The sequence below is a fragment of the Dendrobates tinctorius genome, unplaced genomic scaffold, assembly GCF_039654945.1.
Source record: "Dendrobates tinctorius isolate UK_male_01 unplaced genomic scaffold, ASM3965494v1 ptg000265l, whole genome shotgun sequence".
NCBI classification, from domain to species: domain Eukaryota; kingdom Metazoa; phylum Chordata; class Amphibia; order Anura; family Dendrobatidae; genus Dendrobates; species Dendrobates tinctorius.
Genome location: NW_027361932.1, coordinates 11,588,250 through 11,614,635, shown reverse-complemented (window position 1 = coordinate 11,614,635; position 26,386 = coordinate 11,588,250). Strand labels below are relative to the sequence as shown.

The 26,386-nt window shown below is 46.7% G+C and overlaps 1 protein-coding gene across 2 annotated transcripts in view; it reads right to left on the bottom strand.

The window, feature by feature from the left end:
* HIRA (histone cell cycle regulator) overlaps window positions 1–24,734 on the bottom strand; it is an 80,383-nt gene extending 55,649 nt beyond the window's left edge. The window contains exons 1-12 of one of the 2 annotated variants that reach the window (XM_073559102.1): window positions 24,547–24,734; window positions 23,841–23,903; window positions 22,387–22,497; window positions 22,150–22,240; window positions 19,854–19,948; window positions 19,674–19,769; window positions 19,409–19,569; window positions 19,162–19,329; window positions 18,699–18,812; window positions 18,084–18,154; window positions 7,299–7,404; window positions 6,983–7,198 (exon numbers count right to left, since the gene is read on the bottom strand). In XM_073559102.1, coding sequence (XP_073415203.1) covers window positions 6,983–7,198; window positions 7,299–7,404; window positions 18,084–18,154; window positions 18,699–18,812; window positions 19,162–19,329; window positions 19,409–19,569; window positions 19,674–19,769; window positions 19,854–19,948; window positions 22,150–22,240; window positions 22,387–22,497; window positions 23,841–23,903; window positions 24,547–24,640 — 1,386 coding nt within the window. In that variant the 5' untranslated portion in view covers window positions 24,641–24,734. The other variant, XM_073559104.1, reaches the window with a different exon arrangement.
* Between the last annotated feature and the right edge of the window lie 1,652 nt (window positions 24,735–26,386).

The following is a 26,386-nucleotide window of genomic DNA, read 5'->3' as shown; positions in this document are numbered from 1 at the left end:
CGGCGAGGAAATGATGTGCACTGATGCCCAGAAACTTTGTGAGTCAGATCCAGGCCCAGATGAACAAGATTCTTCTGAGCATAATCTAGACCCTCGTTCCCAAACTGTAAGTCATGTTTGTGGAGAAAATGAGGAAGATGAGGATGAGACTCAGATACCTGATTGGTCACGTCAGGAAGAGGTCGGTTCTGAGGACGAGGGGTGTGGGAACACAGAGGGATGACGAGGTTGAAGATCCCACTTACCTTCAACCCACAGTCCTCCGGTCGATGAGGTCAGCAGAGGAGGTGGAGGAGGATGATAGTGACGAAGAGGTTAGGTTGCGCCTTCCTGGACAGACGGAGTACTGGAAGCACGTCAGCAACGGCATCCTCAACCACAACTGTACCTGTGAGCAGAAGTCGTGGTGGCTCCTCAGGTCGCATGGTCTCTAAGCCTTGCATAGCCTGGGCATTTTTTGAAATTCCAAAAGGATGACCCAACGCATGTGATCTGTAAGATTTGTCACCAAAAGCTAAGCAGAGGGCTAAATCTCACTAGTTTGAGTACTTCATGCATGAACCGTCACATGGATATGAGGCATAAGGTGCAGTGGGAAGCTCACTGTGCTACAATGCGGCCCAGCGGCCCTGCCCAACCACTGCCTGCCCCATCTTGTGCATCCGCGGCCTTTTCATCCTCTGTGACTGGGGGGACAGCAGGCACACATGTTTGGACGCAGAACATCCACCTCTTTACCCGCAACAGCCAGTGTGCTTGGCAGGCTGTCCTTTAATTTGGAAGTGGAAACACCTGCTGGTGTCTCTGCGACCTCGAGAGCACCACATTCTGATCAAGGCAACATAATTGTTCCGCCTGCACCTTCCTCACAGACCAGCAGTTTGCCGGGGACACCCTACTCAACCCTGTCTATGCATGGCAGCCAGCCCTCTGTCCCTCAGATGTGGACAAGTAAAAGACCATTTCCTCCTACCCATGACAAAGCTAAGAGGTTGAATTTCACCATATGCAAGCTCTCGGCTACAGAAATGCTGGCTTTCCGCCTGGTGGACACAGAGGATTTTCGAGACCTTATGTCGGTCGGAGTGCCCCAGTACCAGATGCCCAGTCGCCACTACTTCTCAAAGAAAGCTGTGCCTGCGCTACACCAGCATGTTGCACACAACATCACCGCTTCCTTGAGAAACTCTGTGTGTGACCGGGTGCATTTCACCACAGACACGTGGACGAGTAGGCATGGACAGGAGCGTTACATGTCTCTGACTGGGCACTGGGTAACTATGGTGACAGCAGGAGAAGGGGCTGCTGTCCAAGTCTTGCCGTCCCCACGAGTTGCGCATCAATCCTCTGTAGGTCGAAGTTCCTCCACTGCTTCTGCCTCCTCAACCTCATCTCGGTCCTGCACCCAAAGCCTGTCTGGTAATGCCACCCACGTTATAACTGCGCAGAAGGAATCCTGCACACCTCCTTACTATGCTGGCACAGGGCTCAACAGCATCAGGCGATGTTTACGTTAAAATGTCTGGGAAATGTGAGTCACACAGCTGAGGAGTTGTGGTTAGCTCTGGAGACCGAGTTCCATCAATGGCTGACTCCACTGAACCTGCAGCCATGGAAGGCCGTGTGCGACAATGCTGCAAACCTGGGTGCGGCCCTTCGCCGGGGAAATGTCACACACGTGCCTTGTATGGCTCACGTTTTGAACCTGGTTGTCCAGCAATTTGTAGCCCGCTATCCCGGACTAGATAGCCTTCTGCAGAGAGCACGGTCGCTGTGTGCTCAATTCCGCCGTTTGCATCCCGCAGCTCATCGACTCACATCTCTCCAGAAGTCGTTGGGCCTGCCAGTTCACCGGCTAAAATGTGACGTGCCGACACGGTGGAATTCAACTCTGCACATGTTGCAGCGACTGTGACAGGACCGACGAGCCCTGGTGCAATACGTTATGACATATAGCCTGGGCCACCGGGATCCAGAGGTGGGGCAAATCACGCTGCAGGAGAGGTCCCAGATCAGGGACCTATGCACCCTTCTGCAGAGTTTTGAAATGGCGACAAAAATGTTTAGTGCTGAAGATGCCATTATCAGCATGACTATTCGCGTCATTTACATGCTAGAGCACATGTTAAACAGTATTCGGAGTCAGGTGGTGGGAGAAAAGGAGGAGGAGGAACAGGAGGAGTCGTATGTGGAAGGGACAATATCTCCAAGGTCCAGACGGTCGGCAGTACCAACGCGTCTGGCATTGGATGGTCTGGGAGAGGGAATAACGAGGGCGCATGATAGCAGCCAAACTGTTGAGGAAGGCGCAGGAGCCGAGGAAGAGTTGGAGGATGAAATGGCGATGGGCATGGAGGACTCATCAGATGAGGGAAAGCGTGATGATATTTCTGTTGTGCGAGGTTGGGGGGGGCAGAGGAACGAAGCATGACTCGATTCGCTGCCACCAAGACAACAAGGACTTGGTCCTCCTGGATGCGCAAGACATACGAGTGCCTTCTTGCTGCACTACCTGCAACATGACCCTTGGATTGTCAGAATCCGAAGTAATGCCGACTACTGGGTTGCCACACTCTTAGATCCAAGGTACAAGAGTAAATTTGGCGAACTAATTCCTACCATAGACAGGGATTCACGCATGTATCAGCAGAGGCTGTTACAGAATCTTACATCTGCATTTCCACAAAACACCAGTGGTGCACGTACTGAATCTCATAAATCTAACTTGGCAACCGTGGGACTGTCGAGTCATCGCTCTAACCGTACCACTAACATCATATCTGGTGGTAACAGCAATTTTTTGCAGTCGTTTCACCAATTTTTTCGGCCATCCTTTGCAAGGCCACAGGAAACGCAAAGTCTGAACATAGTCAGCGCCTAGAGAGGATGGTATAGGAGTATCTCCAAGTTAACATCGATGCCATGAATATGGAACTGGACCCTTGCTCTTTTTGGGCTTCCAATCTGGAAAAATGGCCTGAGCTCGCCACTCACGCCTTGGAGATCTTGTCTTGCCCCGCAGCCAGCGTTCTCCCTGAACGCGTGTTCAGCGCCGATGGTGGTGTGCTCTCCACTAACAGTGTTAAAGATGAACAAATCGTGGATCCGCAAGGAATTTTCAACCCCTTTGTCATCCTGGGAAGACTAAAAGCGTAATGATTTATGAAAATCACCTCAGCAGAGTCAGCAAGCATTTTAAGCAACTCTGGGACAAGTGAAGCCACTTAAGTGGTTTCTGTGCCCCAATTTTTGGGACAAAATGGAGACTCTTTTTGGAGTCCCCTTGCTGTGTTTTACATGGCGTTGGCATCGGCAAATCAAGGTGGATGGGGTCACCCCCCCCCTTTTAACCTTAAGAAACTACATAGATTATGGCTTGGGGTTACACAGATGGGTGAGTCTGCAGACCTCTTTAGTCATACTATGGCCTGTGATTCAGAGGTCTGCTCCAAAGCTTCAGTGTCTGCTAGTCAGTGGAGTAGCCCACCCGTGAAGCAAGCTGCAATGCCTGTTTATGTAAGAAATAGTTTTTAACTCCATTTAGCCCAGTGAATACTGTGGGCCTAGTACTTGTGTCTGCTACTCAGCAGAGGAGCCCACCCGTGAACTAAGAAATGCCGCCTGTTAATGTAATAACTAGTTTTTAACTGCATTTAGCCCAGTGAATACTTTGGGCCTAGTACCTGTGTCTGCTACTCAGCAGGAGCCCACCCGTCAACCAAGCAACCTAGCCCATTCAATCTTTTTGAGCCTTGTAGCTCTGTCTGCTACTCAGCAGAGGAGCCCACCCGTCAACCAAGCTATGCCGCCTGTTTATGTAAGAACTAGTTTGTAACTCCATTTAGCCCAGTGAATACTTTGGGCCTAGTACTTGTGTCTCCTACTCAGCAGAGGAGCCCACCCGTGAACCAAGCTATGCCGCCTGTTTATGTAAGAACTAGTTTTTAACTCCATTTAGCCCAGTGAATACTTTGGGCCTAGTACTTGTGTCTCCTACTCAGCAGAGGAGCCCACCCGTGAACCAAGCTATGCCGCCGGTTTATGTAAGCACTGTCTGCTACTCAGCAGAGGAGCCCAGCTGTTAAGCAAGCTACAGCACCTGTGCTTTGGATTTTCTCATTCTTTCAGGAATGCCTGTTAGGCCTAATTCCGGAATTCCGGTTGACCTGCACTTACTCGGAAATCGTCGTTCGCGGGGAAGAATTGGAATCCCAGATCCCCATCACTAACTGGGTTCAGCGGGTTACCCGCACCTGTCAGCGAAGAGTAGACACAGGCTGGTCCGTTCAGTGTATCGCGCGTGCAGCCCCGGACATGTAAGGGCATGACAGACCTATTATTGCTCGATAACGCGTGGCAGAGCCTCACGTGTCTCTCTAATAAGCTGGACGCGGACCGCGGGGGCATGCCGGAGTCTCGTTCGTTAACAGAATTAAGCTGACAAAATCGCTAGCACAACTAAAAACGGCCATGCACCACCACCCACAGAATCGAGAAAGCTTGCAATTTGTCAATGCTTTCTGTGGCCGGTCAGGGTGAGGTTTCCCGTGTGTAGTCCAATTAAGCCGCAGGCTCCATTCCTGGTGGTGCCATTCCGGACACTCCTTTAAGGTTCAGCTTTGCAACCATACTCCCCCCGGAAACCAAAGGCTGTGCCTTCATGGACGCTGTTCGGAGGGTCGTGGGAATAAAGCCGCCCGATCGGCAGTTGGCATAATTTATGGTGGGAAGTCCGATGGTATATGATCGTCTTCGATTTTAGAATTTTTTTTTATTTTAGATTTTTATTCCAGCCTTTCTTGATTTTATAAGGGCATGACAAGCCTATATCTGTGTCTCCTCCTCCTTTTACTCCTCCACCTCTTTTCTATATGTAGTTGTCCCTTTTCCATGTGTTATTTGTGTTTTCTGAGCAGTTTGTCTGCTTTGGGACCCCTTTGAAGGTGATTTGTATGTGTTTGTATGCGTTTGTCTGCCATTGTTTTCAATGGAGTTCGACAGTGTTCGTCGAACGTTCGACGAACATTCGACGAACATTCGACGAACTTGCCTCCTGTTCAACGAACCAAACTCAAACACTAGGGGGGGTGGCTCAACACTAACTGAAACAACGCACAGACCAGTAAATGACACAACACTGGAATTTAGCTCAATTGCCCTATATAACCCTGCTCAGATTACCCCCTTAAGGCCCAATGATGGATATATCCGTCATAGGGCACCTCCCCCTCTTTGGTGTAGGCTCCAGCGCTGAGCCCGCGTCTTTTGTGGCACACGATAGCTGATCTGACCAGCTGTCATATGCCACTAACCCCCGCAGCTATTAACCTGTTAAATGCCACTGTCAAACTTCAACATTGGCATTAACATGGCCGCGCTGGAAGAATGTCTTAGCTCCGCCCATCGGCATCTGAGTCACATGAACACAGGTTGACGATAGGCTGGCATGACAACCCGGGGTCTGCATAAGACCCCTGTGGTTCTCATTGCTAGATCACTATGAGCGCCGCCCTGTGGCTGGCGTTCATTGCAGATGAGCATTTTTGTTACACTTTGCAGGGCTGCAGGCTCCTAAGTAGGCTATTGAAGCAAGTAAAATCTAGGGAAAAAAAAGTTGTTAAAATATATTTAAAAAAATATAAAAAGTTCAAATCACCTCCTTTCACGCTATTCAAAATAAAAAAAATAAAAAATACACATATATGGTATTGCCAAGTTCAGAATCGCCCAACCTATCAATATATTAAAAGAGTGAAAACAATCAGTAAACAGCGTAACAATAAAAAAAAAAAAAAAAAATCAAAACGACAGAATTCCATTTTTATGGTCACTGCAACATTACAATAAAATGCAATAATGGGCGATCAAAGCATCGAATCAACCTCAAAATGGTGTCAATAAAAACTCCAGCTTGGCGCGCAAAAAATAAGCCCTCACCCAGCCCCAGATCCCAAAAAATGGGGAAAAAAAAAAAAAAATAACCTATACATGTTTTGTATCTATGAACTCATAATGACCTGGAAAATCATAATGGCAGGTCCAAAACCCCAAAAAACAATTGTGGCATTGCACTTTTTTTGCAATTTCACCAAACTTTGATTTTTTTTTCCCTGTTTTCCAGTACACGATATGGTAAAAAAAAAAAAAAAAAAATCAATGGTGGCGTTCAAAAGTACAACTCGTTCCACAAAAAATAAGCCCTAACATGGCTGTATTGATGGAAAAATAAGAAGTGGAGCAAAAAGCGGAAACAAAAAAAGTCCATAAGGGGTTAGTTAAATAGCAAAACCCCATTGACAAGATTCACTTTAAAAGTCTGCTAAATGAGGATAGCAGTTTGAAGGAGTTTTCCCAAAAATTGGCATAATTCACAGGATAGGATAGGATAGGATAGGTCCCATAAACTGGGACCTCCACAGATCATTAGAATGAGGTTTCCGACCCACTAGTTCCTCATTAATGTACTACCACCATAGCGATGAGTAGCTTGAATGAATGGACGGTCAAGCAAAAGACTTACTGCACCATTAAAGGTCTATAGGGTAGATAGAAACAGCAGAGCACTGAACTCCCATAGACGTTGGATGGATCAGCGCATGCTTGTAAGGTCATGCGATGAGGAAGGATGGATGGTTCGGTTTGGACTCAGGGGTGAATAAATGACATCTGTCACTTGAGATAAAACACTTTAATGATTGCTCCTAAAAGACTATCAAGACTTAAGGTCCACACGAGGTGGAAAAATATTAAATTTTTCTCCTCCACACAGGCAATATTTACAACAATTTGACAAAAACATACTACTATATAGATCAGATTATTAATACTGCCAACCCTAAACTCTGTTTTGGGGAGAGCAGGGGAACAGCCTAAAAATGTATACAGTGATCGCTAATACTTTTAAGAAGAAGTAACACTAGTTAACTAATGAATGGACTATACAGAAATGCTGTTTGTATGTTTGCCATGTGCAATTTCATACCTTTCTGATGTCCTCCAAGCTTTCACCATTTACCATACTAGCCACTTTTGGTGCTGGGATATCTTTCTGTACAGGTGCCACATGTTCTCCATCTAAATGTGGATGTTGCCTTTGTTGAAACTTCAACATCTCAGGATTTTCAATAATGGTATTAGGAAGCTGGGACTCCGTTGTAATAGCAAGACTTTTCCCATAAGTGCTTTGGTGGATGTGATTCTTCAATTATATTTTTGCAAAATTAAAAAAATAAAAAAAAAATTGACTCACGTTACAGTTAAAAACTTTGAGCAATAAGTAGAATGGAATATTTCAATACCTTCTCTTCCTCGCTTAGTGGGTCACCCAGCTCATCTTGTGAGAAATCTAAGTATGCAACAGATCCATCCATGGAACACACCAATATGCCAAGTCCATTTAGAGTCCTAGAAGCAACCAAAGAACAGGATTTTGCCACTTATAATATTATACTGTAAGGGATGAAATGTAAAGATTGGTAGCAGCAGATGAGTTACAGGATAAAAGCTTTGACTAGTTATCCAGAGGTTGAGCTGTGACTGAAACCCTTCTGGGACTATATTGACTGGAAGGGCAAAACGTCAGTCTTTTCTTTATTATTCAACATAGTGACAGCGAAGTACCTTAATTAAAAGAATATGGAGCACTAGTGAGAAGTCATTTCTAGTATGGATGATTTTTATTGCTGGTCTGCACAAGAGCAACAATCAATCTGTTGTCTGTGAACAGGGCAACTCAGGCGGTGGCATCAAGTTACTTAACATGTGTGACTATCAGACATGGACACCTAATGTCTTTTCTGATAACAAATCACCTTGAATTTCACATGTCACTCAGCTTTCCTCCCCTTGATGGTAATCTATCAATCCAGACAGCATTATTTTAGCCTTCTGGGAATACATTGTGAATATCCACTTATCTATATTCTTATTAATAAGCTAATAGACTACAAGTAAACAATCATGAGGCTCAACTGTCATCATCTCCGGTATAACAGTGACAGGAGACTGTCTAATCATCATCAGTATATGTGATAAACATTTCTGTCCCCAATGAAGAACTTATGCAGTAGTTAATGCAGTTTCAAAATGCAGGAATATCTAGGGTATCCACTTTTGTAATTCCCATAGGTTCACCATGAGAGGACACAATCTGTATGAAAAAAAGACCAAGGCAGTTTCGGATAGACACAATTAAACATGATTATATATCATATATACAGTGCTGTGCAAAAGTTTTTTAGGCAATTATGGGAAAAATGCTGCAAAGAAAGAATACTTTTAAAAATAGGGATTTTTGTGTACTCACCGTAAAATCATTTTCTCCGAGCCAATCATTGGGGGACACAGAGACCGTGGGTGTGTTATGCTGCTTGCCACTAGGAGGACACTAAGTAAACACAGAAAAAAGTTAATTCCTCCCCTGCAGTATACACCCTCTCGCTGGCTAGGAATTCCCCAGTTCGGTGAAAAAAGCAGTAGGAGTATTAAACGAATGACAATCATAACTCTGTCAAAACCTAAAAATGCTACAGTGAGCCAATAGGCCAAACAGGGTGGGTGCTGTGTCCCCCAATGATTGGCTTGGAGAAAAGGATTTTACGGTGAGTACACAAAAATCCCTATTTCTCTTACGCCTCATTGGGGGACACAGAGACCGTGGGACGTCCTAAAGCAGTCCCTGGGTGGGGAGCATATTTCTGCTAATACCCCATGTACCACTGAGTTAACACCGTGGTACTGCCAATAGCAGGCTGCGTCTGCCGAGAGTTGCATCTGCAAAAGCCTGAGAATGAATTAGGCAATGTTTGTAAAGGTAGGCAAACTGGACCAAGTCGCAGCCTCGCGGAGAGGCCTGAGAATGAATTTCGTAGTTTCTTGTAAAAAGTATGCAGACTGGACAAAGTCGCAGCCTTGCAGACCTGGTCTGCCGAGGTCTGGTGCCGAATGGGCAAAGAGGCGGCCACTGACCGGGTAGAGTGCACCTTAATCCCAGCTGGGACAGGCGCGTTCCTGACACGGTAGGATTCCTGAATCGCCAAGCGAATCTACCTAGTTAGCATTGCTTATGACGCGACTAGACCTTTCCTATGCCCCTCTGGGAGCATGAACAGGACATCTGACTTGTGGAAGGGAACCATCCGCGAGGTGTACCGTCTCGCGCCTTAACCACATCCAGGGTGTGGAGGGCCTTCTCGATGCGATGGACTGCCGCTGGAACAAAAGGAAGTCAAAACAAATTCCTCGTTGAGATGGAAAGATGAGAGGACCTTGGGCAGGAAGGACGGGGACATCCTGAGAACTACCTTTTCCTGATGAAAATGCAGAAAAGGAGGACAGGACTGACAATTTCGAAACTCGTCTGATTGACGTAGTTGCCACTAGAAAGACCACCTTCCAAGAGAGGACGGTCAGTGGCACGTCCTGCAGCGGTCCGAAAAGGAAGGCCCCTAGAACCAGGTTAAGGCCCCACGAGTGGCCTTCTATAAGGAGATGCCACATGGAAAACTCTTTGAATGAACGTCTTGACTTGAAGCCTGGTGGCAAATTGGGAAAGCACTGACAAGGCCGAAATTTTGCCCTTGAGCGAGTAAAGCACGAGGCCTGTTCTAAATACAGATTGAAGGGATTCCAATATGGCCAGAATGGAAAACACCAGAGGTGATTGACCATGAACCTTGCCCACGAAAAAGAAGTTTGTCCAGGTGCGGTGATATATGCACACGACCACAGGCTTCCTAGCTCCAATCATGGTGGAGATCACGATGTGAGAGAACCCAGCCTGAGTTAAAAACCAGGATTCAACTGCCACGCCGTCAAAGACCGGGCCTCGGAGCTCTGGTGGTAAATCGGGCCCTGCAAGAGTAGGTCCATACGATTTGAAAGTTGCCAGGGGACATCGGCGATCAGTTGTATTAATTCTGCATACCATGCTCGGCGCGGCAAATCTTGCGCGACTAGGATCACTGGTACTCCCTCTGCTCTGAACTTCTTGATGACCCTTGGAAGCAAGGGAAGAGGGGGGGGGGGGGGAAGATGTACAGGAGCGAGAAACAGTGCCATGGCAGAACTACAGCGTCCGCTCTGATGGCGCATGGATTGCGCGATCGGGAAACGAACCGAGGAACCTTGTTGTTCAGTCTTGAGGCCATGAGATCCACCTCCGGGGTCCCTCAACGAAGACAAATCTGCTGAAAGATTTCCAGATCACTTCCCCGAGGCAATGCCTTGGTGACTGAGAAAATCTGCCTCCCAATTTTCCAAGCCCGGGATGTGGCTTGCTGAGATGGGCGAATGGCTGGTTTCAGCCCCATAGAAGATGTAACTCACTTCGTGCATGGCCATCCTGTCCCAGGTTCCTCCCTGGTGGTTGATATATGCTACAACCATGGCGTTGTCGGATTGAGACCCGTTGGGGTGAGGTGGAAGCTCCGTAGAGCTAATGTGATTGTTCAGGTCACCAAATGTTAATGGGGAGACGTGACTCTCGGGTTGACCAAAGACCCTGTGCCATGTGGCGACGAGAGACTGCACCCCAGCTGAGGAGACTTGTGTCGGTGGTTACTACCAACCATCTTAGTGGTGGTAAAGACCTCCCTTGATTCAGGGAGGACCTCAGTATCCACCACCTGAGGGTTTGCCTGTCCCGCAGGGACAGAGGAATCCGACGATCCGGGGAGAATGGGTTCTTGTTCCAAGCTAACAGCAATGCATGTTGTAAAGGACGGAGGTGGAACGGTGGAAAACGGAACTGCTTCCATCTTTGTCACCATCCTTCCGAGAACTCCCATGGTGAAACGGATGGAGTGAGAAACTGGTCGAAAAAGAGACCACGCTGCTTGATGTAAGGCTTGGGTCTCTCCTGAGGGAGGGTGGTGAACTCGCAGTAAGTGCAAGCCGGTCCTGGGAAAGACCATTCACAGTCTTTCACCTTAGGCGAGAAAGTGTATCTACTGTTATCCACAGATTCCTCACGGGCTGGAAGGGACAGACCCTTGATGAGCAGGCGTCCAGATACGGTAACACTACCACTCTTGGAGAGTGAAGAATGGCCATGACAGCTGCCATGACCTTGGTAAAAACCCTGGGAGCGGTGGCAAGTCCGAAGGACAAGCCAAGAACTGGAAGTTTTTCTCGTGAGTTGCAAAACGCAGGAACTCCTGAAGGGACGGGCAGATCGGAACGTGAAGTTAAGCATCCTTGATGTCGGTGGATGCAAGGAACTCTCCCCTTTCCCATAGAAGCGACAATTGATGGGAGAGCTTCCATTCGGAATCACCATACTTTGAGAAACTGATCTAACAATTTGAGATCCAGAATGGGTCGCATCGTCCCGTCCTCTTTTGGAACCACAAAAAAAAAAAGGTCTGAATAAAAAATCCTAAACCTTTCGTGAAGGGGGGCCGGAATGATGACTCCGTCCTTTAGCAGAGCCTGAACAGCCCAAAGGAAGACTCTTGTCTTTCTCTTGGGGGAAAAGGAAAGTAAAACCCCCGGGTTGAAGGGGGAGAAGAAATTCTATATTGTATCCGAAGAACACCAGCCTCCTGACCCAATTGCCGTCATTGGATAGATCTATGAGATCTGGCTCCCCCAGATCCAGAATCCCTAGGCCTGGGTTTCCAAGAACGGTTAGGTCCATATGATGAGAGAAGATCGAAAACATGTCGGCTGTTGTTGCGAAACAGCCGAACAGCCCTTTTTACTGAGGAAGGAATTTACTTTCTCCCCCTGGTAAAATCAGAAATGAGCTGGTCTAGTCAACGCTCTTTTCGATGTGGCATGCGCCCACCAGCCGCGGAGCCCTGGGGCTCTTCTAATGGAGATCGCATTAGCGGCAGATTGAGCCGCGTAATTGGCGGTATCAATAGAAGCGTCTACTACAAAGACCGCTGCGTGAATCATCTGGCTGGCGACAGTGGTTGCCTGGAGAGAAGATTGGTGCCCTGGAATGAAATAATCAGGACTTCTGCTGTTATGAATGAGTCACCGAGGAGGAAAAAACAAAAAGCAAGCTAAGCCCAGAAAACCGGAGAGGTTGGTAACTAGCGGATTGCAGACCCCTGATCCTATCCACAACAACTAGCAGTAGCCGTGGAGCGTGCCTACGGTGGTCCTAGACACGTCGTCACGGCCGGAGAACTAAATAAGCTTAAAGAAAGAAAGGGAAAATCTAAACTGCCCCAGAGCAGACCCCAAAGCAATAGACAGCCCCCAACATGTATTGTCGGTGAAACAAGATGAAAACACAGATACAGGTAGAAAGATAGGCTGAGCAAATGATGGGGCCCTCGCTAACTAGAAAGGACAGGAAAGAAAAGCTGCTGTCTGCAATCACGCAAAAAACCCTGCCAAAAAGAATGTCCAACACGTCTGATAGAAAAAGGCCCTGAAGTCGCTAAACTTCAAATCACTATATCAGCACACAGGTATATTCTGAAGACAGAGCAAAAGAGATCAACTGATCAGAGACAAAATGGGGATTCAGCCCAGTCCCAGCCAGGGCTGGCTGAACACAAACTAAGTAAACCAGACAAAAACTCATATGCACAATAGCAGAGAAAACTTAGCTTTAGGAAGGCAGGAACCAAACTGGAAACCAGGAGCCACAGTCAGGAAAAATCACCAGCAAGAAACTAGGGAGTCGGCTGCCTTAAATCCAATCCTGATGTCCAATCGCAGTCCTCTTCCTCAGGTGGCCGGTCTCTGCCATTTAGATCAGCTTCATTACCTCCCTTCACCAACAGAGGGAGTCCAGATAGAGAACTCACTACTCCTCTGTCAGCACAGCCAGCTCCATATCCCTCACCAGAAGCAAACCCGAAAATGAGCTCACAACATTCTGCCCAAGCGGCCATTGCCTTGGTGATCTAAACTGCCACGAAGGATGGAGAAAAAGCTGCTCCTGAAGCTTCCAAATATTGAACGTCAGGTAGTCAATTTTGTCGATCGGAGGGGTTTCTGATTGACGCACCCTCAGAAAACAGATAGGAGCGTTGTAGAAGCAAGACGCGGTACAGGAAGGTTCACCGGAGGGAACTGTAATCAATCCTTCAATAGGTCTGGAGTATTTAGCCAGAGTATACTTTTGCCCAGTGAGCCACTTATGTGGCCAATCCCTATGTTACTGGACGCTGGTAAATAACAGCGCACACGCTTGTTCCATAGATGAGACGGAGTGTTAGAGCAGGAATAATTTCCTCGTCCAACTACAGAATCCTGTTGACTGATTCTATAAAAGAATCAAGCGACTCTTGATCAGTTGGGGGATTCTGAGGGGCTGACGCGTCAGATACGAGTTCAGAGGCATGCTCGCTGTGAACCTCAGGAGAGGCGAGCGAGAGACAGGAGTCGCTGATGCTGAAGCGCGAACTTGACTAGGGAACGCGCCATGTGTTTTTCAGAGACCTGACCATCCCTTGGACGAGTATGGCTCCTGACTTAAATAGTCCTCCCGGAGGGAGAATAGTCTGGGTCAGAGACTCCACCGACCGTGACAGGGCGCAGCCCACTTAGGGGTACCAGTCGCAGGAAGCCCGTCAGCAGTCGCTGCGAGGGGCGTTGGAGCGCAGGTCGGGGCGCATTTCAGGCGCAGGCCGTGCGGTCCGTGCATAACGGATTAGATTGTGCACTGGGTAGGGCAGACTTGCAAGAGGTACACACGGTTAAAAACGCGGTGTATTTCTTAACAGCCCGTTTTGTCTCGTTCGAGAGATGCATAGCGCTCCAGAAAGGGTTAACGGCAGAGACTGGCTGCAGCTGCAGAGAATGTGCCGGGAAGTGGTTAAGCTTTAATCTGAGGGCAGATGCAGCTTACCCTCGGTCCTGTGTTATGTCCCCCGGGAGGAAAAACGGTGGCCCTGTGGCGTCACCCAGTATTCGGCTGCTCCTGCAAGGGTTAACTGCAGCAGAGGTAACAGACATGGCCCCCGAGATTAAAATTGCGCGTCTCGTTAGGAGCGGGAGGCTCCAAGAGGAGGGGGCGGCGGCAATAGCGCGGGCGGCGCTATTCAAATTGTGGCCTAGTAGGGCGGAAAAGCAGGGGGCTCAATTTTTGGCCTCTCCGTGGTAGGCGCCGGGGGCGGGGCTAGTGGGCGGCGCTATTGAAATTGCGGCCTAGCAGGCCGGGGACTAAATTTCTGGAGCCATCTGAAAATGCTGAGCGCGCGGGGGGCCGCGATGGGGCGCTGGTGCGCTGACGCTAAGTCAGTGCTTCTCCCGGGGGCAGGACCCGACCCCATACCTCAACTCCAGTGCCTAAGTCAGCGCCGAAGTCCATTCTTCTTATCCTCCTGGGCTGATGTAGCAGAGCTGGAGTTCTTGAATGGGGGGATGCTCGATCGGTCCTCCCTCTGGGCAGGGGGACGGAGAGCTTAAAGAGGTATGCTCAATCGGTCCTCCCTCTGGGTAGGGGGACGGAGAGCTTAAAGAGGTATGCTCAATCAGTCCTCCCTCTGGGTCTCTGGGTAGGGGGACGGAGAGCTCTGGGGCTGATTCAGGGCATCCGAAAAAGCGCTGTTCAGGTCCTTCTCCATGCACTCCTGTGCGATCTTGTTGCGCTTGCCCTCGTATCCGTTCGACCATCATGGGAACCATCGTCAGAGGAATCAGCCCTGTTCGTCGCAGGAAAGGTACGTGAAGGGTTACTCCACGTGCTTGCCTGTTGATGGTTCGGGGGAGAGCGGGCCGTAGAAAGGAACCGTCGCCCCCTTCACTCCGTTAATTAAAAAATAAAAAATTTACAGAAAATCAAAAATAAAATAAAAACGGTGGGGTCTGAAACCAAACCCAAGTGCCTCCTACAGACACTAAGCAAGAACTGGGGAATTCCCAGGCAGCGAGAAGGTGTATACTGCAGGGGAGGAGTTAACTTTTTTCTGTGTTTACTTAGTGTCCTCCTAGTGGCAAGCAGCATAAAGGTGCTGTCACACTTAGCGATGCACCAGCGATCCCGACCAGCGATATGACGCGGTCAGGATCGGTGGTGCATCGCTAAGTGGTCGCTAGTGAGCTGCCACACAGGCAGATCTCACCAGCGACATAGCAGGGTTGGGGGTCGCTACTTACCTGTCAGACGAGGCGATCTTGATGCCCTCACGCCCGCGTCCACGCGTCGCTCGTCTCCACAGCAGGAAGCCCAGCAGGAAGCTGACGATGAGAAATGGTCCAGGACGTTCTCGTGCGATCAGCGATAACCAGCGGGGGAGCCGTCGGTGGTAAGTATCAGACATAGCGATATCGCTAGCAATATCGCTATAACGTCACAAAAACCAGTGACGTTATAGCAATATTGCTTAGTGTGACAGGCCCTTAACACCCACGGTCTCTGTGTCCCCCAATGAGGCGTAGGAGAAATATTAGTGTTAATTGCTTATTGTCAAAAAATAAACTGTCTGTAAAGTGAGTGAACAAAAGAAAAATAAGTCTAAATCAAATCAATATTTGCTGGTACAACACTGCCTTCACAATAGTATCAATTATTCTAGATACACTTGAACACAAGTTTTGAGAGAAGTTGACAGGATGGTTACTTCAAATATGTTGGAGAACTAATCACAGATCTATGGATGTAAACTTCTGTCTCTTTATGTAATCCCACACAGACTCGATGATGCTGAGTACAGGACTATCCCACCAAATAATTATTTCAATCTTACTTTGCTCACTCAGTTCGTATTTTTGTTAATTAAAAAAAATGAACTATTAAACAGTTTTATCAAAGCACTGTTTACTTACAGTAATTTTTCCACACCTGCATAAAATTAATATGTTATGATTATATATGTACCGTATTTTTCGGATTATAAGATACTTTTTTCCCCTCAAATTTGGGGGGGGGGGAAATGGGGGTGCGTCTTATAAAGCGTATATACCTTACCGGTACCGTTTCCGCAGGCTGGGATGAGGGGGTGTCCAGGGGTGCTGCGGGTGCCTGGAGGTGCTACGGGGGTGTCTGGCCATGCTGCTGCGGGTGTTTCCGGCGCTGCCAACATTTTGTGAAAGGCCAGAGCCCCGGCAGTTCCATGGTTTCCTGTGCGGTGGACTCCGGGAAAATGGCCGCCGGGGCGGCGCATGCGCAGATGGAGATCTCGGTACCAAGATCTTGAGAGATTAGATATCAGGGCTAAAATCTCATCTCTCGAGATTTTTGTGCAGGCTCTGGCCTTTCACAAAATGTTGGCAGAGCCGGACACCCCCGTAGCACCGCTGGCACCCGCAGCATCACCGTGCAGCAGCGCTGGACACCCGCAGCAGCACCAGACACCTGCAGCAGCGTGCAGCACATCGGAACATCCCCTCATCCCAGCCTGCAGCATCACCCCACTCCTGCCTCCTCCAGCAGCGACCCTGGGACCCCACTTCACCGCAGCCACCACCCCCGGTAAGCAATAAGACGCATGGATTATAAGAAACACCACCATTTTATTAAAAAAAAATCCCTATTTTTCGCCTCAAAATTTAGGGTGCGTCTTATAATCCGGAGCGTCTTATAATCCGAAAATACGGTCATTACTCATACACAGTGGCATGTAAAAGTTTTGGCACTGTTATTGTGAATATTTAAGCAAGTTGAAAATTAAATAATCTCTAAAAGGCAAAGTTAATGATAACACATTTCCATTGAAGTTTAAGCAAAAAAAGGAAAATGGGCAGATGCAGATTTGTGTGCTCAGATAAGTTTGACCAAGGTTTCAGACCTTAATTATCCTGTTAGGGTTATGGCTTGTTCATTATCATTGTTAGGAAATGCCAGGTGATGCAAATTTCCAGCTTTATAAAAACCCAGCCTCCTCTAACCTTGTGCCAAAAAACAGCAGCCACGGGTTCTTTTAAGCAGCTACCTAGCACTCTGAAAATGGTGATGGCCCACAAAGAAGGAGAGGCAATAAGATAGCAAAGCATTTTCAAATTGCCCTTTCCTCAATTTGAAATGTAATTAAGAAATAGCAGTTAATAGGAACAGTGGAGGTCAAGATAAGGTCTGTAAGACAAAGCAAAATTTTAGGGACCTGCTTGTAGGATTGCCAGAGAAAAATCTGCTTGACTGCAAAAGACCTTTAGAAAGATTTAGCAGACTCTGGAGTTGTGGTAAGTTGTTTTACTGTTCAGAGAAACATGCACAAGTATGGCCTTCATGGAATAGTCATCAGACGAAAACCTCTCCTGCATCCTTATCATAAAATTCAGCGTTAGAAGTATGCAAAGGAACATTTAAACAAGCCTGATGCATTTTGGAAACAAGTCCAATGGATCAAAGAGGTTAAAATAGAACTCTTTGGCCACAATGATCAAAGGTATGTATGTGGAGGAAAAAAGGGCACAGAATTTCAGGAAAAGAACGTCTTGCCACCCATTAAGCAAGGAGGTGGATCAATCATGCTTTGAGGTTGTGTTGCTGCCAATGGCACTGGTAACATTTCACAGGTAGAGGGAAGAATGAATTCAATGAAATTTCAACAAATTCTTGATGCAATCCATCTGTAGAAAAGCTGAAGTTGAAAAGAGGATGGCTTTTATAAATGGATAATGATCCTAAAACACAGGCAAAATGGACTACATCAAAAGGCACAAACTGAAGGTTTTACAATGGCCCTCACAGTCCCCTGACCTGAATATCATTGAAAATCTGTGCCTAGACATCAAAATAGTAGTGCATGCAAGACCACCCAGGAACCTCACAGAACTGGAAGACTTTGCCAAGGAAGAATGGATGAAAATCCTTCAAACAAGAATTGGCAGACTCTTGTCTGGTTACAAAATGTGTTTACAAGCTGTGATACTTACAAAAGGGGGTGCTACTAGTTACTAACAATGCAGGGTGCATAAACTTTTGTATTGGCCCATTTTCCCTTTTGTTATTTTTAAAAAATAAAAGTTGAATATAACATGCATCTATTATTTCTATTTTTTTCTTTGCCCAATATTGGAAGTAAGAGTGTCATCTTTAATTTTAGGCCTCTTAGAGATCATTTCTTTATCAAATTGTTTAACTGTTCATAACACATACAGTAATTTTGATCGGGACTAGTTAGCAAATTCAGTTAAAAAACAACTATAGGAATAGAGGTTTCATATACATTAATTACCATGAGATGTCCATTATAGACTTGTCAAATAGGTCGTGGATTACCACCAAAGGTCTCTTAAGGCAGGTGAGCTACAATAAAGAGATAAATTAAAAAAGCCCACATGAATGTACTATGCAGATTAATAACGCAAATATTATGTGCCTGAAATCTATACAATTTGGTTTTGGTTTTGAGTAAAAAATTAAAGTCTACTACCTTAGTGGAGCTTAAAGAAAATAAAGTGCTGTAAATGCAAAATTTAAGGACAGCAACAGTCTAAACATCCAAGCCAGGATCCCAAACTGCAATCCACTCTGAAGAAGTTTCAGACTACTGTACTGGATCAGCAGAATAGAGACAATATGCAAAATAAGGTGCAAGGATTCTGAATGGATTATGAAATTATGTGTTTGTTTTGTGATTAGTCGTACATTTCATCCCCTTTTACGGTTTATCCCACAGTACAATACAACAAGAGTAAGCTCTGGGAGAGCTGCAGCTTTCCCTTCTACAGTGAAAGTTTAGTTTAAGAATTTAAGGGAAGAAAAAAAATAAACTACAGTCAAACACCTAAGTTTTTTAAACTGCAACTACACTAAATAATTCTGGAAACAGAAGGATAGATTGCCTCACCCACACAGACAGTGAGCGGTCCTTGCTCCCCACTGCACAGCAGCAGTACGGACAGCCAACCTTGCTTGAGCTTCCATTTTTTTGTTTCTTCTTAAAGATTTTTGGATTAAATTTCTGTTTGAAGAAAATGCAACATTATTTCAATGCTGTTAACAATGATGTATCCTTGATTTAAAACAGTTTATATTCATGTACAAAAAAGCCGACACTATTCACATCAAGTAGGAAATATATTATTGTATTTGGTAGCTTAGAAACACCAAAAGATCAACATGACAACACTACATCTAAAAGAGAAAATGATAGCAGCATCAAGAGCTGGACACAAGACTGTGAGACATTAGTTGAAATGGATATTTAAGCTCTAGAAATGACAACTCGGTTTGAGGATATGACTTATATTGCATTGCAATGAGAAAAACAATCATGTTTAGTATAAAAGAACACAAAAGAGGATTCCTACCACCACTGTGACAGCTTTTCGATGACCCACAAAGTCCATGTTCGTTTTCCAACCATCACGCTCAATAATCTGTGCTGTAGGACCAGAGTTGTTCATTGCATGAGCAGATACAAGGTAATGTCCATCAGGAGACCAACTAAGACGTAAGACATGGGTAGTTCCTCCACACTAGAGTAAAGTGTAAGACTGTCTTAAGCAAGGGTTTACCTACAATTTTGGGATGCTGAGATCATTATATAGCCGGTACCTCATCAAATGGTTTGGTGATACTAGTTTCTAGCTGCCAATCCATAGTTCTCCAGACTTTTAGGCTATGGTCATCAGCTTGAGAAGCTATATACTTTCCCACAGGGTCCCACGTCAGTCCTTTAACAAGTCCCGAATGACCTCTCAATGTGGCTATAATCTCTGTAAGATTATGTCAAACATTACCATTTTTCAAAAAGTTGAACTATCTTAACAATTTGACTAAATAATTATATTTTCAAGTCCTATACATCTAGCCGACCTACCAGGAAATTTGAAGGCATTCCAAATAACAATGGTGTTATCAACACTGCAGGAAGCCAGCCATGCATCGTGTGGAGACCATGCGACATCCATTACATCTGAGAGATGTTAAAAGATAATACAAAGTTTAACATTCTGCAGTCTACACAACAATACTAAAAGCAATATACCAAGTTACTTACCTCCTGAATGATTCCTGAGAATGGAGAGGCAACGCCACTGCTCTACATTTGCCAATTTGCTACTGGAACCAAAGACAGTACTGGGTCCAATGTATCTGAGACACAGAAAAACATTAAGGATGAGGCAGAAGATACAATCTTGTAGATTGGAAGCCATTGCACACAAGGTACTATGTATCCCTATGTGCCAGTATGTTATCCATTTAGTCATGGTTATTGGAATGTTTTCCTAACTAATGTAATGGATTCCTGGTTATGTACAGAAAAACGTTTCATATGTACAATTCCCTGGAGTTAAAGGGGTTGTCCAGCCTTAGTCTGAAGTCACTCTATGAATCTGCACACTTGTGAATCCTCAGGTTTTGTGCATTCTCCGATGCCGGTGCTGGAAAGGGGCAGCCATTTCACTGCAAGTATGCAAACTGCATGCTTCCGGCTATAATCCCAACTAGATTGTGCCCAGCCTCACCCAATACTCTTGCATTAAGCAAGGCTGAGCCAAATCTAGTCGGCATGTGACCACATATATGCAAATCACCTACTTACGGTCACACCCGACACCGGAAAATTTTCACAGAGCGTGCGATGTGATGTTTCACAAATCTGCAGTCACATAGGCTACAAGACTGCAGAAATTCTAAGGCCAGACAACCCCTTTAAGAGTGCTTAAAAATAAAACATTCCAACATTCAGGTTCTCATGCAAGAAATCCATCATTTTTATAGAGGCCATTGGGAATTTTTCCAAATTATGGCAAGATGAATATCAATGCCACTGATGAAAACTGTCTATACTGTAATACTAAGAGTTAGAATTCTTATCTAGGAGGTAGTGGTTATGCAGGCTGGATGAGATGGTTGTATGTATAATGAGTGTGTAAACATTGTATTTCAATATATATAACTTTCAGTTCAATAAATGTTAAACTAAAATAAACAGTTAAATTCTCACTAAAGTATTTGCTGTAGGAGATGGATCTTTAGAAATGCAGCTGTGAACCTGTAAACTATTTAGACAACGCAAAATGAATCCGTCAGCAGAATCCCGTCATCATACTTAAACGCAGCAACATGAAATACAGACAGCTCACTATAAGGAATGCACTATGTTTTACTCTGGAATATAGTGGAAAATGTTTCAGAGAAAGGTGACCGGAAAACAGTAGTTTCTGCCATCTGCATATACGGAACAGACCCATGAATGAAGTTTAAAATGCTTCAACTAGTCGCATGTTTGTTTTGCTATATTTCCGCATGTAAGGTAGGTAACCGTTTTGGTAGCTTCCTAGCTCGGGTACCCCTCCCTCCTCTGTGCATCGTGAGACACGGCGTCAACTACACGTGCCACAGCGAGGCGCTTGCAACCAAAAGTGTAAAGGTACTGTCACACTAAGCGATATCGCTAGCAATATCGCTATAACTTGTGACGTTATAGTGATATTGCTAGCGACATCGCTGTGTCTGATACTTACCTTCGACCCGCTCCCCCGCTGGTTATCGCTGATTGCGCGAGAACGTCCAGGACCGCTTCTCATCGTCAGCTTCCTGTGGAGAGACGAGCGTGGAGCCAGGCGGGAGGACGTCAGGATCGCCGCGTCTGACAGGTAAGTAGCGACCCCCGTCCCCAGCGATGTCGCTGGTGAGATCTGCCTGTGTGGCAGCTCACTAGCGACCACTTAGCGATGCACCAGCGATCCTGACTGCGTCATATCGCTGGTCGGGATCGCTGGTACATCGCTAAGTGTGACAGTACCTTTAGGATTGTGGTGTGGCTAACTAGGCTAAAGAAGTTGTCCACTACTTGGACAACTTCTCATAGCCCTCCCTTGGCCCCCATAAAATATTAAAACTTATACTCACCTCCCGCGCTGGAGCCGTTTCAGCAGTCGCTCTCTCAGTGCTCTGATGCACTTGTTGTGACGTGAAAACAGCGCCCAATCACCGCCAGCTTATCTGTCCCTGCCTCCTGTCGATATGAACATGAAGAAAAACTCAGATAGGCTGCAGACCAGACTTCCTCTTCATGCTCAATTTGTCTGAAGGAGGGGACAGTGACGCCAGCACTGACTGGGAGCTGGCATCAGGTGGCACAACATCCATACGCGAGCCACGGGGAGAACAAGTGCAGACACCACAGGAACAGCGCCAGGACAAGACGCGAGTAGAGGCTTTATTATTTTATGGGAGCCAAACATTTTGATGAATAAGGGGTTGTCTTAGTAGTGGACATCCCCTTTAATAACAAATTCCGTCTAATAGAAGCCAAGACGCAGTGTGGAGGGTTGTCCTTAGCTCACCCAGATTTCTTCCACACCATGATGAGTTTGTCATCTCCTCCGGATGCTAAATAAGCTCCACTGTTGGACCATCGCACACAGTTGACACAGGCTGAAACAAAGAGTGTAAAGTTTAATCCAGTTCCGTAGGGACAACATGACAGGGACAACAAGCTGGCTGGTCCTCCATCCCTAAGTTCTTTCATATCACAAGAAGTGTGAACCCACCAAGCAGTTATTTGCTATGTACTCTGGTACCTAAGTGGTTGTCCATCTGGCACAGCATCTTGGGAATACTTTCATTCTTCTCATCTTCTTCCTTAACAACAGGTGGCATATTCCATATGACAACTTTTCCAGAATCTTGCCCTGGGGAATAACAATGAACAAACAACCGAGTATGTAAATTACAATTATGCTATGGCAAAACAGGTCACAAAACCAAGTAAACCAAAAATGTGTATGCAAAGCTGTAAGGTAAAAATTTAGGAGCTGCAATTTGGCTACAGAAATAAAAAAAAATAAAACACCCCATCTAACCACAAATAGGTCGATCTAAGCAAAGCTACATGAACAAAAACAATCTAGTATTAGATTTGTTTGTGCATTTATTGGGTTGGAATGCTGACAATCCCTAGATGTGATGTTGCAATACGACACAGCAGACTCCATGCCACACCACCAGGGTCGCCATTTACTCCTGCCCTTAACATCCCACCAATACTACATACAGCAATAACGAAAAGTGCACAATGACTTTTAGACACCGGCGTACTGAGGTTTTCCTGCAAAAGATGCAGCCACCGTAGTTTATTAATTATTTGTACGTATTAATCATGAGTGGCATCCAAGTGCAAGCCGCCAGAACCATGCTTAGGTCACGTCTATTGGAAGCCTTGAAGTCGTTAAAAGACACTCAGACTGCACGTTGGCACAGTTGGTCGTTTTTACATTGTTATGATCATGTGAAAGCATTCTGGTGCTTTTTAGGGCTCGCTCACACCAGCGTATCATGGGACGAGTGCCATCCTATGTTTTATCACATTTCACTTGGACCATTGTTAGACTATTTGACAGTGCTGATCGGTGATTTTTTTTTCTTATACCGATTCAGCATGAGGAACAATTGAAGAACAAATCGGATTGCACTCACCCATACAAGTCTATGGGTGTGTGGAATATATCGAACTGCACTCGGATGACCTCTGCGTGCAGTCCGATTTCTGCATATCCACACAATGGAGATGAAGAAATTTTGCTCTCCATCTTCTCCTCACCATTGCTACGATTCTGTCATTCGGTGTACCCTGATCAAACTCGAATTTCATCTGAGTGCAGTCTTATGTGCTCGCACAGAGTCAAAGGAGAAGACGAGAAATTACGTATTCCATCTTCTCTGCACCTGTGCTGCGATTCCCTCGAGAATTGGATCACAGTAAAATAACAGTCTGAGCCAATTGTCATCAGCATAATAGTCGCGACTCTCTCACAAGGGAGAATTTCACATATGGCTCACTATTGAATGGTGGATCCATGTTTTGTCATGTCCACGTGCCCCTGCCAATAAAAACGACCCTCTGAATGAGGCCTGAGCTGCATCTTAAGTGCATCCTAGCTGTCAGCCACATTACAAGGTGCGGCCACCACCGTACACGAGTCAGGCACATACGTATAACAAGACCGGCACAATCCACCATGATCCCAAAACACACCTTGTCCTCCTGTCGCAAATTTTGTGCCATCGGGGTGTATGTCCACGGAAAATATGGGTTTTCCTAAAACGAGAGATAGTTTGGGTTTAATGCTCAGAGAAGCTAGATATTAGGAAAGCATCAGTAAGGCACAACTTACTGTGGCAGCAACGACAATGCAGTGCAACAGTGAGCAGAATGGCTGCCAGGCGCAGCGCTCCGCACAAGCTGTGGCATCACGCTGTGCAGGTGACAGAGCAGACCCTGCCCCCAGGGAGCGGCTCCCCTGCGGCTGGTGCGGAGCCTGGGAGGGTGCTGGGCACACAGCTGCAGGAGCCATGCACTGCTCCTCCTGGCATCACCTCGCCCATAGGGGTCTATGGCAGTCCCGCAGTCACACCTGGGCACCAACACGCTCATCCCCATTCAAACTCGTGACCGTTAAAAGTTGTGCAGAATTCGGCGACCTGTGCAACTTCTGTGGCCCCTCGGGGCCAGTCTCCCCCGCCTGCTCCTCCCTCACCATTGTGATTAACCCAGGTGGGCTTCAGAAGCTTCATCGTCCCGCTGTGCCCGGAGCAGGGTGTCAGCTCCGGCCGCCCATTGAGCACCGGAGCTTTCCCCTGTGCAGGCTTCTCGGAGCCGCCTCTCAGCGCCGCTCCATCCCGCTCCGGCACCCGCACCAAGACCGGAAGCCCGCGGGAAGTAAGGTTTAAAAATGTCCTACTGGAAACATAGACCTGGAAGCAGGCGTTCCTCGCTAACAACAGTGTAGAGGAGGGAGGGCCGCCTGGTGTGACACGCGACGACACTGGTGGCATTCAGAGCCCCCGGGAGCCTGCTCACACCTCAGCCTGTGAGGAGGGTCTTTATGGCGGGCTGCTACTACTTCCATCAGTGAGACAGTGACTGCTGTAGCAGGAGCTGCCTCCATCACACACGTGTAGCTTGGCTGTGTGACAGTAGCACGGGGCAGACATTTTCTGGACTTCTTGTCATTAATGTGGAGATACTCAGTGTTCAGTCACTCCCCAGCCCAAAATGGCTGCACTCAGGCACCACCAGAACAAATGAACCTGGGCAGTAAGTCGGTTGTCCCCTTCCAGGCGAGCTTCATCCAACAAGCAGGGGTGTGAGGGCCACGTTGTCAGACTGGTCCCCAAAATGTTACGAGGTCTTCTGTCTCAGGCGTACGGAAGCACAAAACCATCAGGCGAGGGCTACAAGGCGCCATGTTGCCTCGCTGGAAACGACTTCTTGCGCTGCGTTGTGACCTCATACGACTCTGGTCGCGTGCGCCTTGTGACTAATTCCATGCGAGTCGCACGTGACTACCATTAATCTGTAACCTTGTGTTATTGATGGTATAGTCGCACGACAGAAGGGCGCACAAATGGTTTTGGTCACAGGACACATGTCGCTGTTTGGCTCCGTACAAAATGTGTGTAGTCGGTTTGAGACCGAAGGGTTAATGTCCCTTTTTAAATGATCATAATAATGACTTTCCACTGGAAAAGCACAAAACCATAATGGTCGCCCATGCTGTCAGACCCCCGCATTTGGCGTATAAGCTGAGAACGCTCCTGACCAGAGTTGGTACAGATTGATTTGCAGGACCATTGGGCAGTAATTTGTGGTTGCCAGATGGGAGCCCTGCGAATCGACTCTGATCTGATGGCATCCGCTGCTCCTTTTGATGAGCCGTCCTGGTGCGGTGTCAAGTTGCGGCACAACAAACATTTGACGTTGCGCCGGTTTGGCTAATCAAAAGCAGAGGCGGTTACTCAGGGCACATGTCTAGCACATAAGCGATATGGTACCTGGACTGGGTCCTGCAAATGGATTTGCACCAACCCCACTCCCGAAATTTATGACAACCATATGCATTGAGCGCCATACACCTCATGGCCTCCATTGTGTCAGGAAACGTATGTATACTCCTTTTCATGTGTAAAGCGTCATGGAATAAATGGCGCTATAATCTATATAATTGCCTTGTAATGTTTTCATTTCCTGTTCTGTCCAGGTGTCACCGTATCCCAGAATTCCAAGCGGAGAAAGTTCACCGACCGCCATATTGGGACACCCAAGTGATGGGTGTCTCAATATGGAAACTGCTGCTGGTACCAACCTATTGCACGGTACCACCAGTGGAACACCATCGCACCACACACGCACACACTGTATACGCCGTACACACCACACACACACACACACAACCTCTTGCGCGGTACCACCAGTAGAACAGCGTCATACTGCGCCTGTTCGAATTCCACGTAGGCGCAGTGAATCATTCGGCTGATTCTGGCGGCAGATGCACAACATGTCTACAGGCAGAGGAAGCCGGTCATATTAAAGGGGTTTACCAATGAATGAAAGTTCACCATGTACGGAGCATACCACATCTCCTGGGCACGGGAGGAAGCAAAAAACAATACTGACATTACAGCAGGGCATCACAGAGGATTCATTCTGTGAGGTAAAATATTTCACTGTTTTTAAACAATATTTTACCTCAAAAAACGTATCCTCTGCAATCTCCTGCTGTAATGTCAGTATTGTCTTTT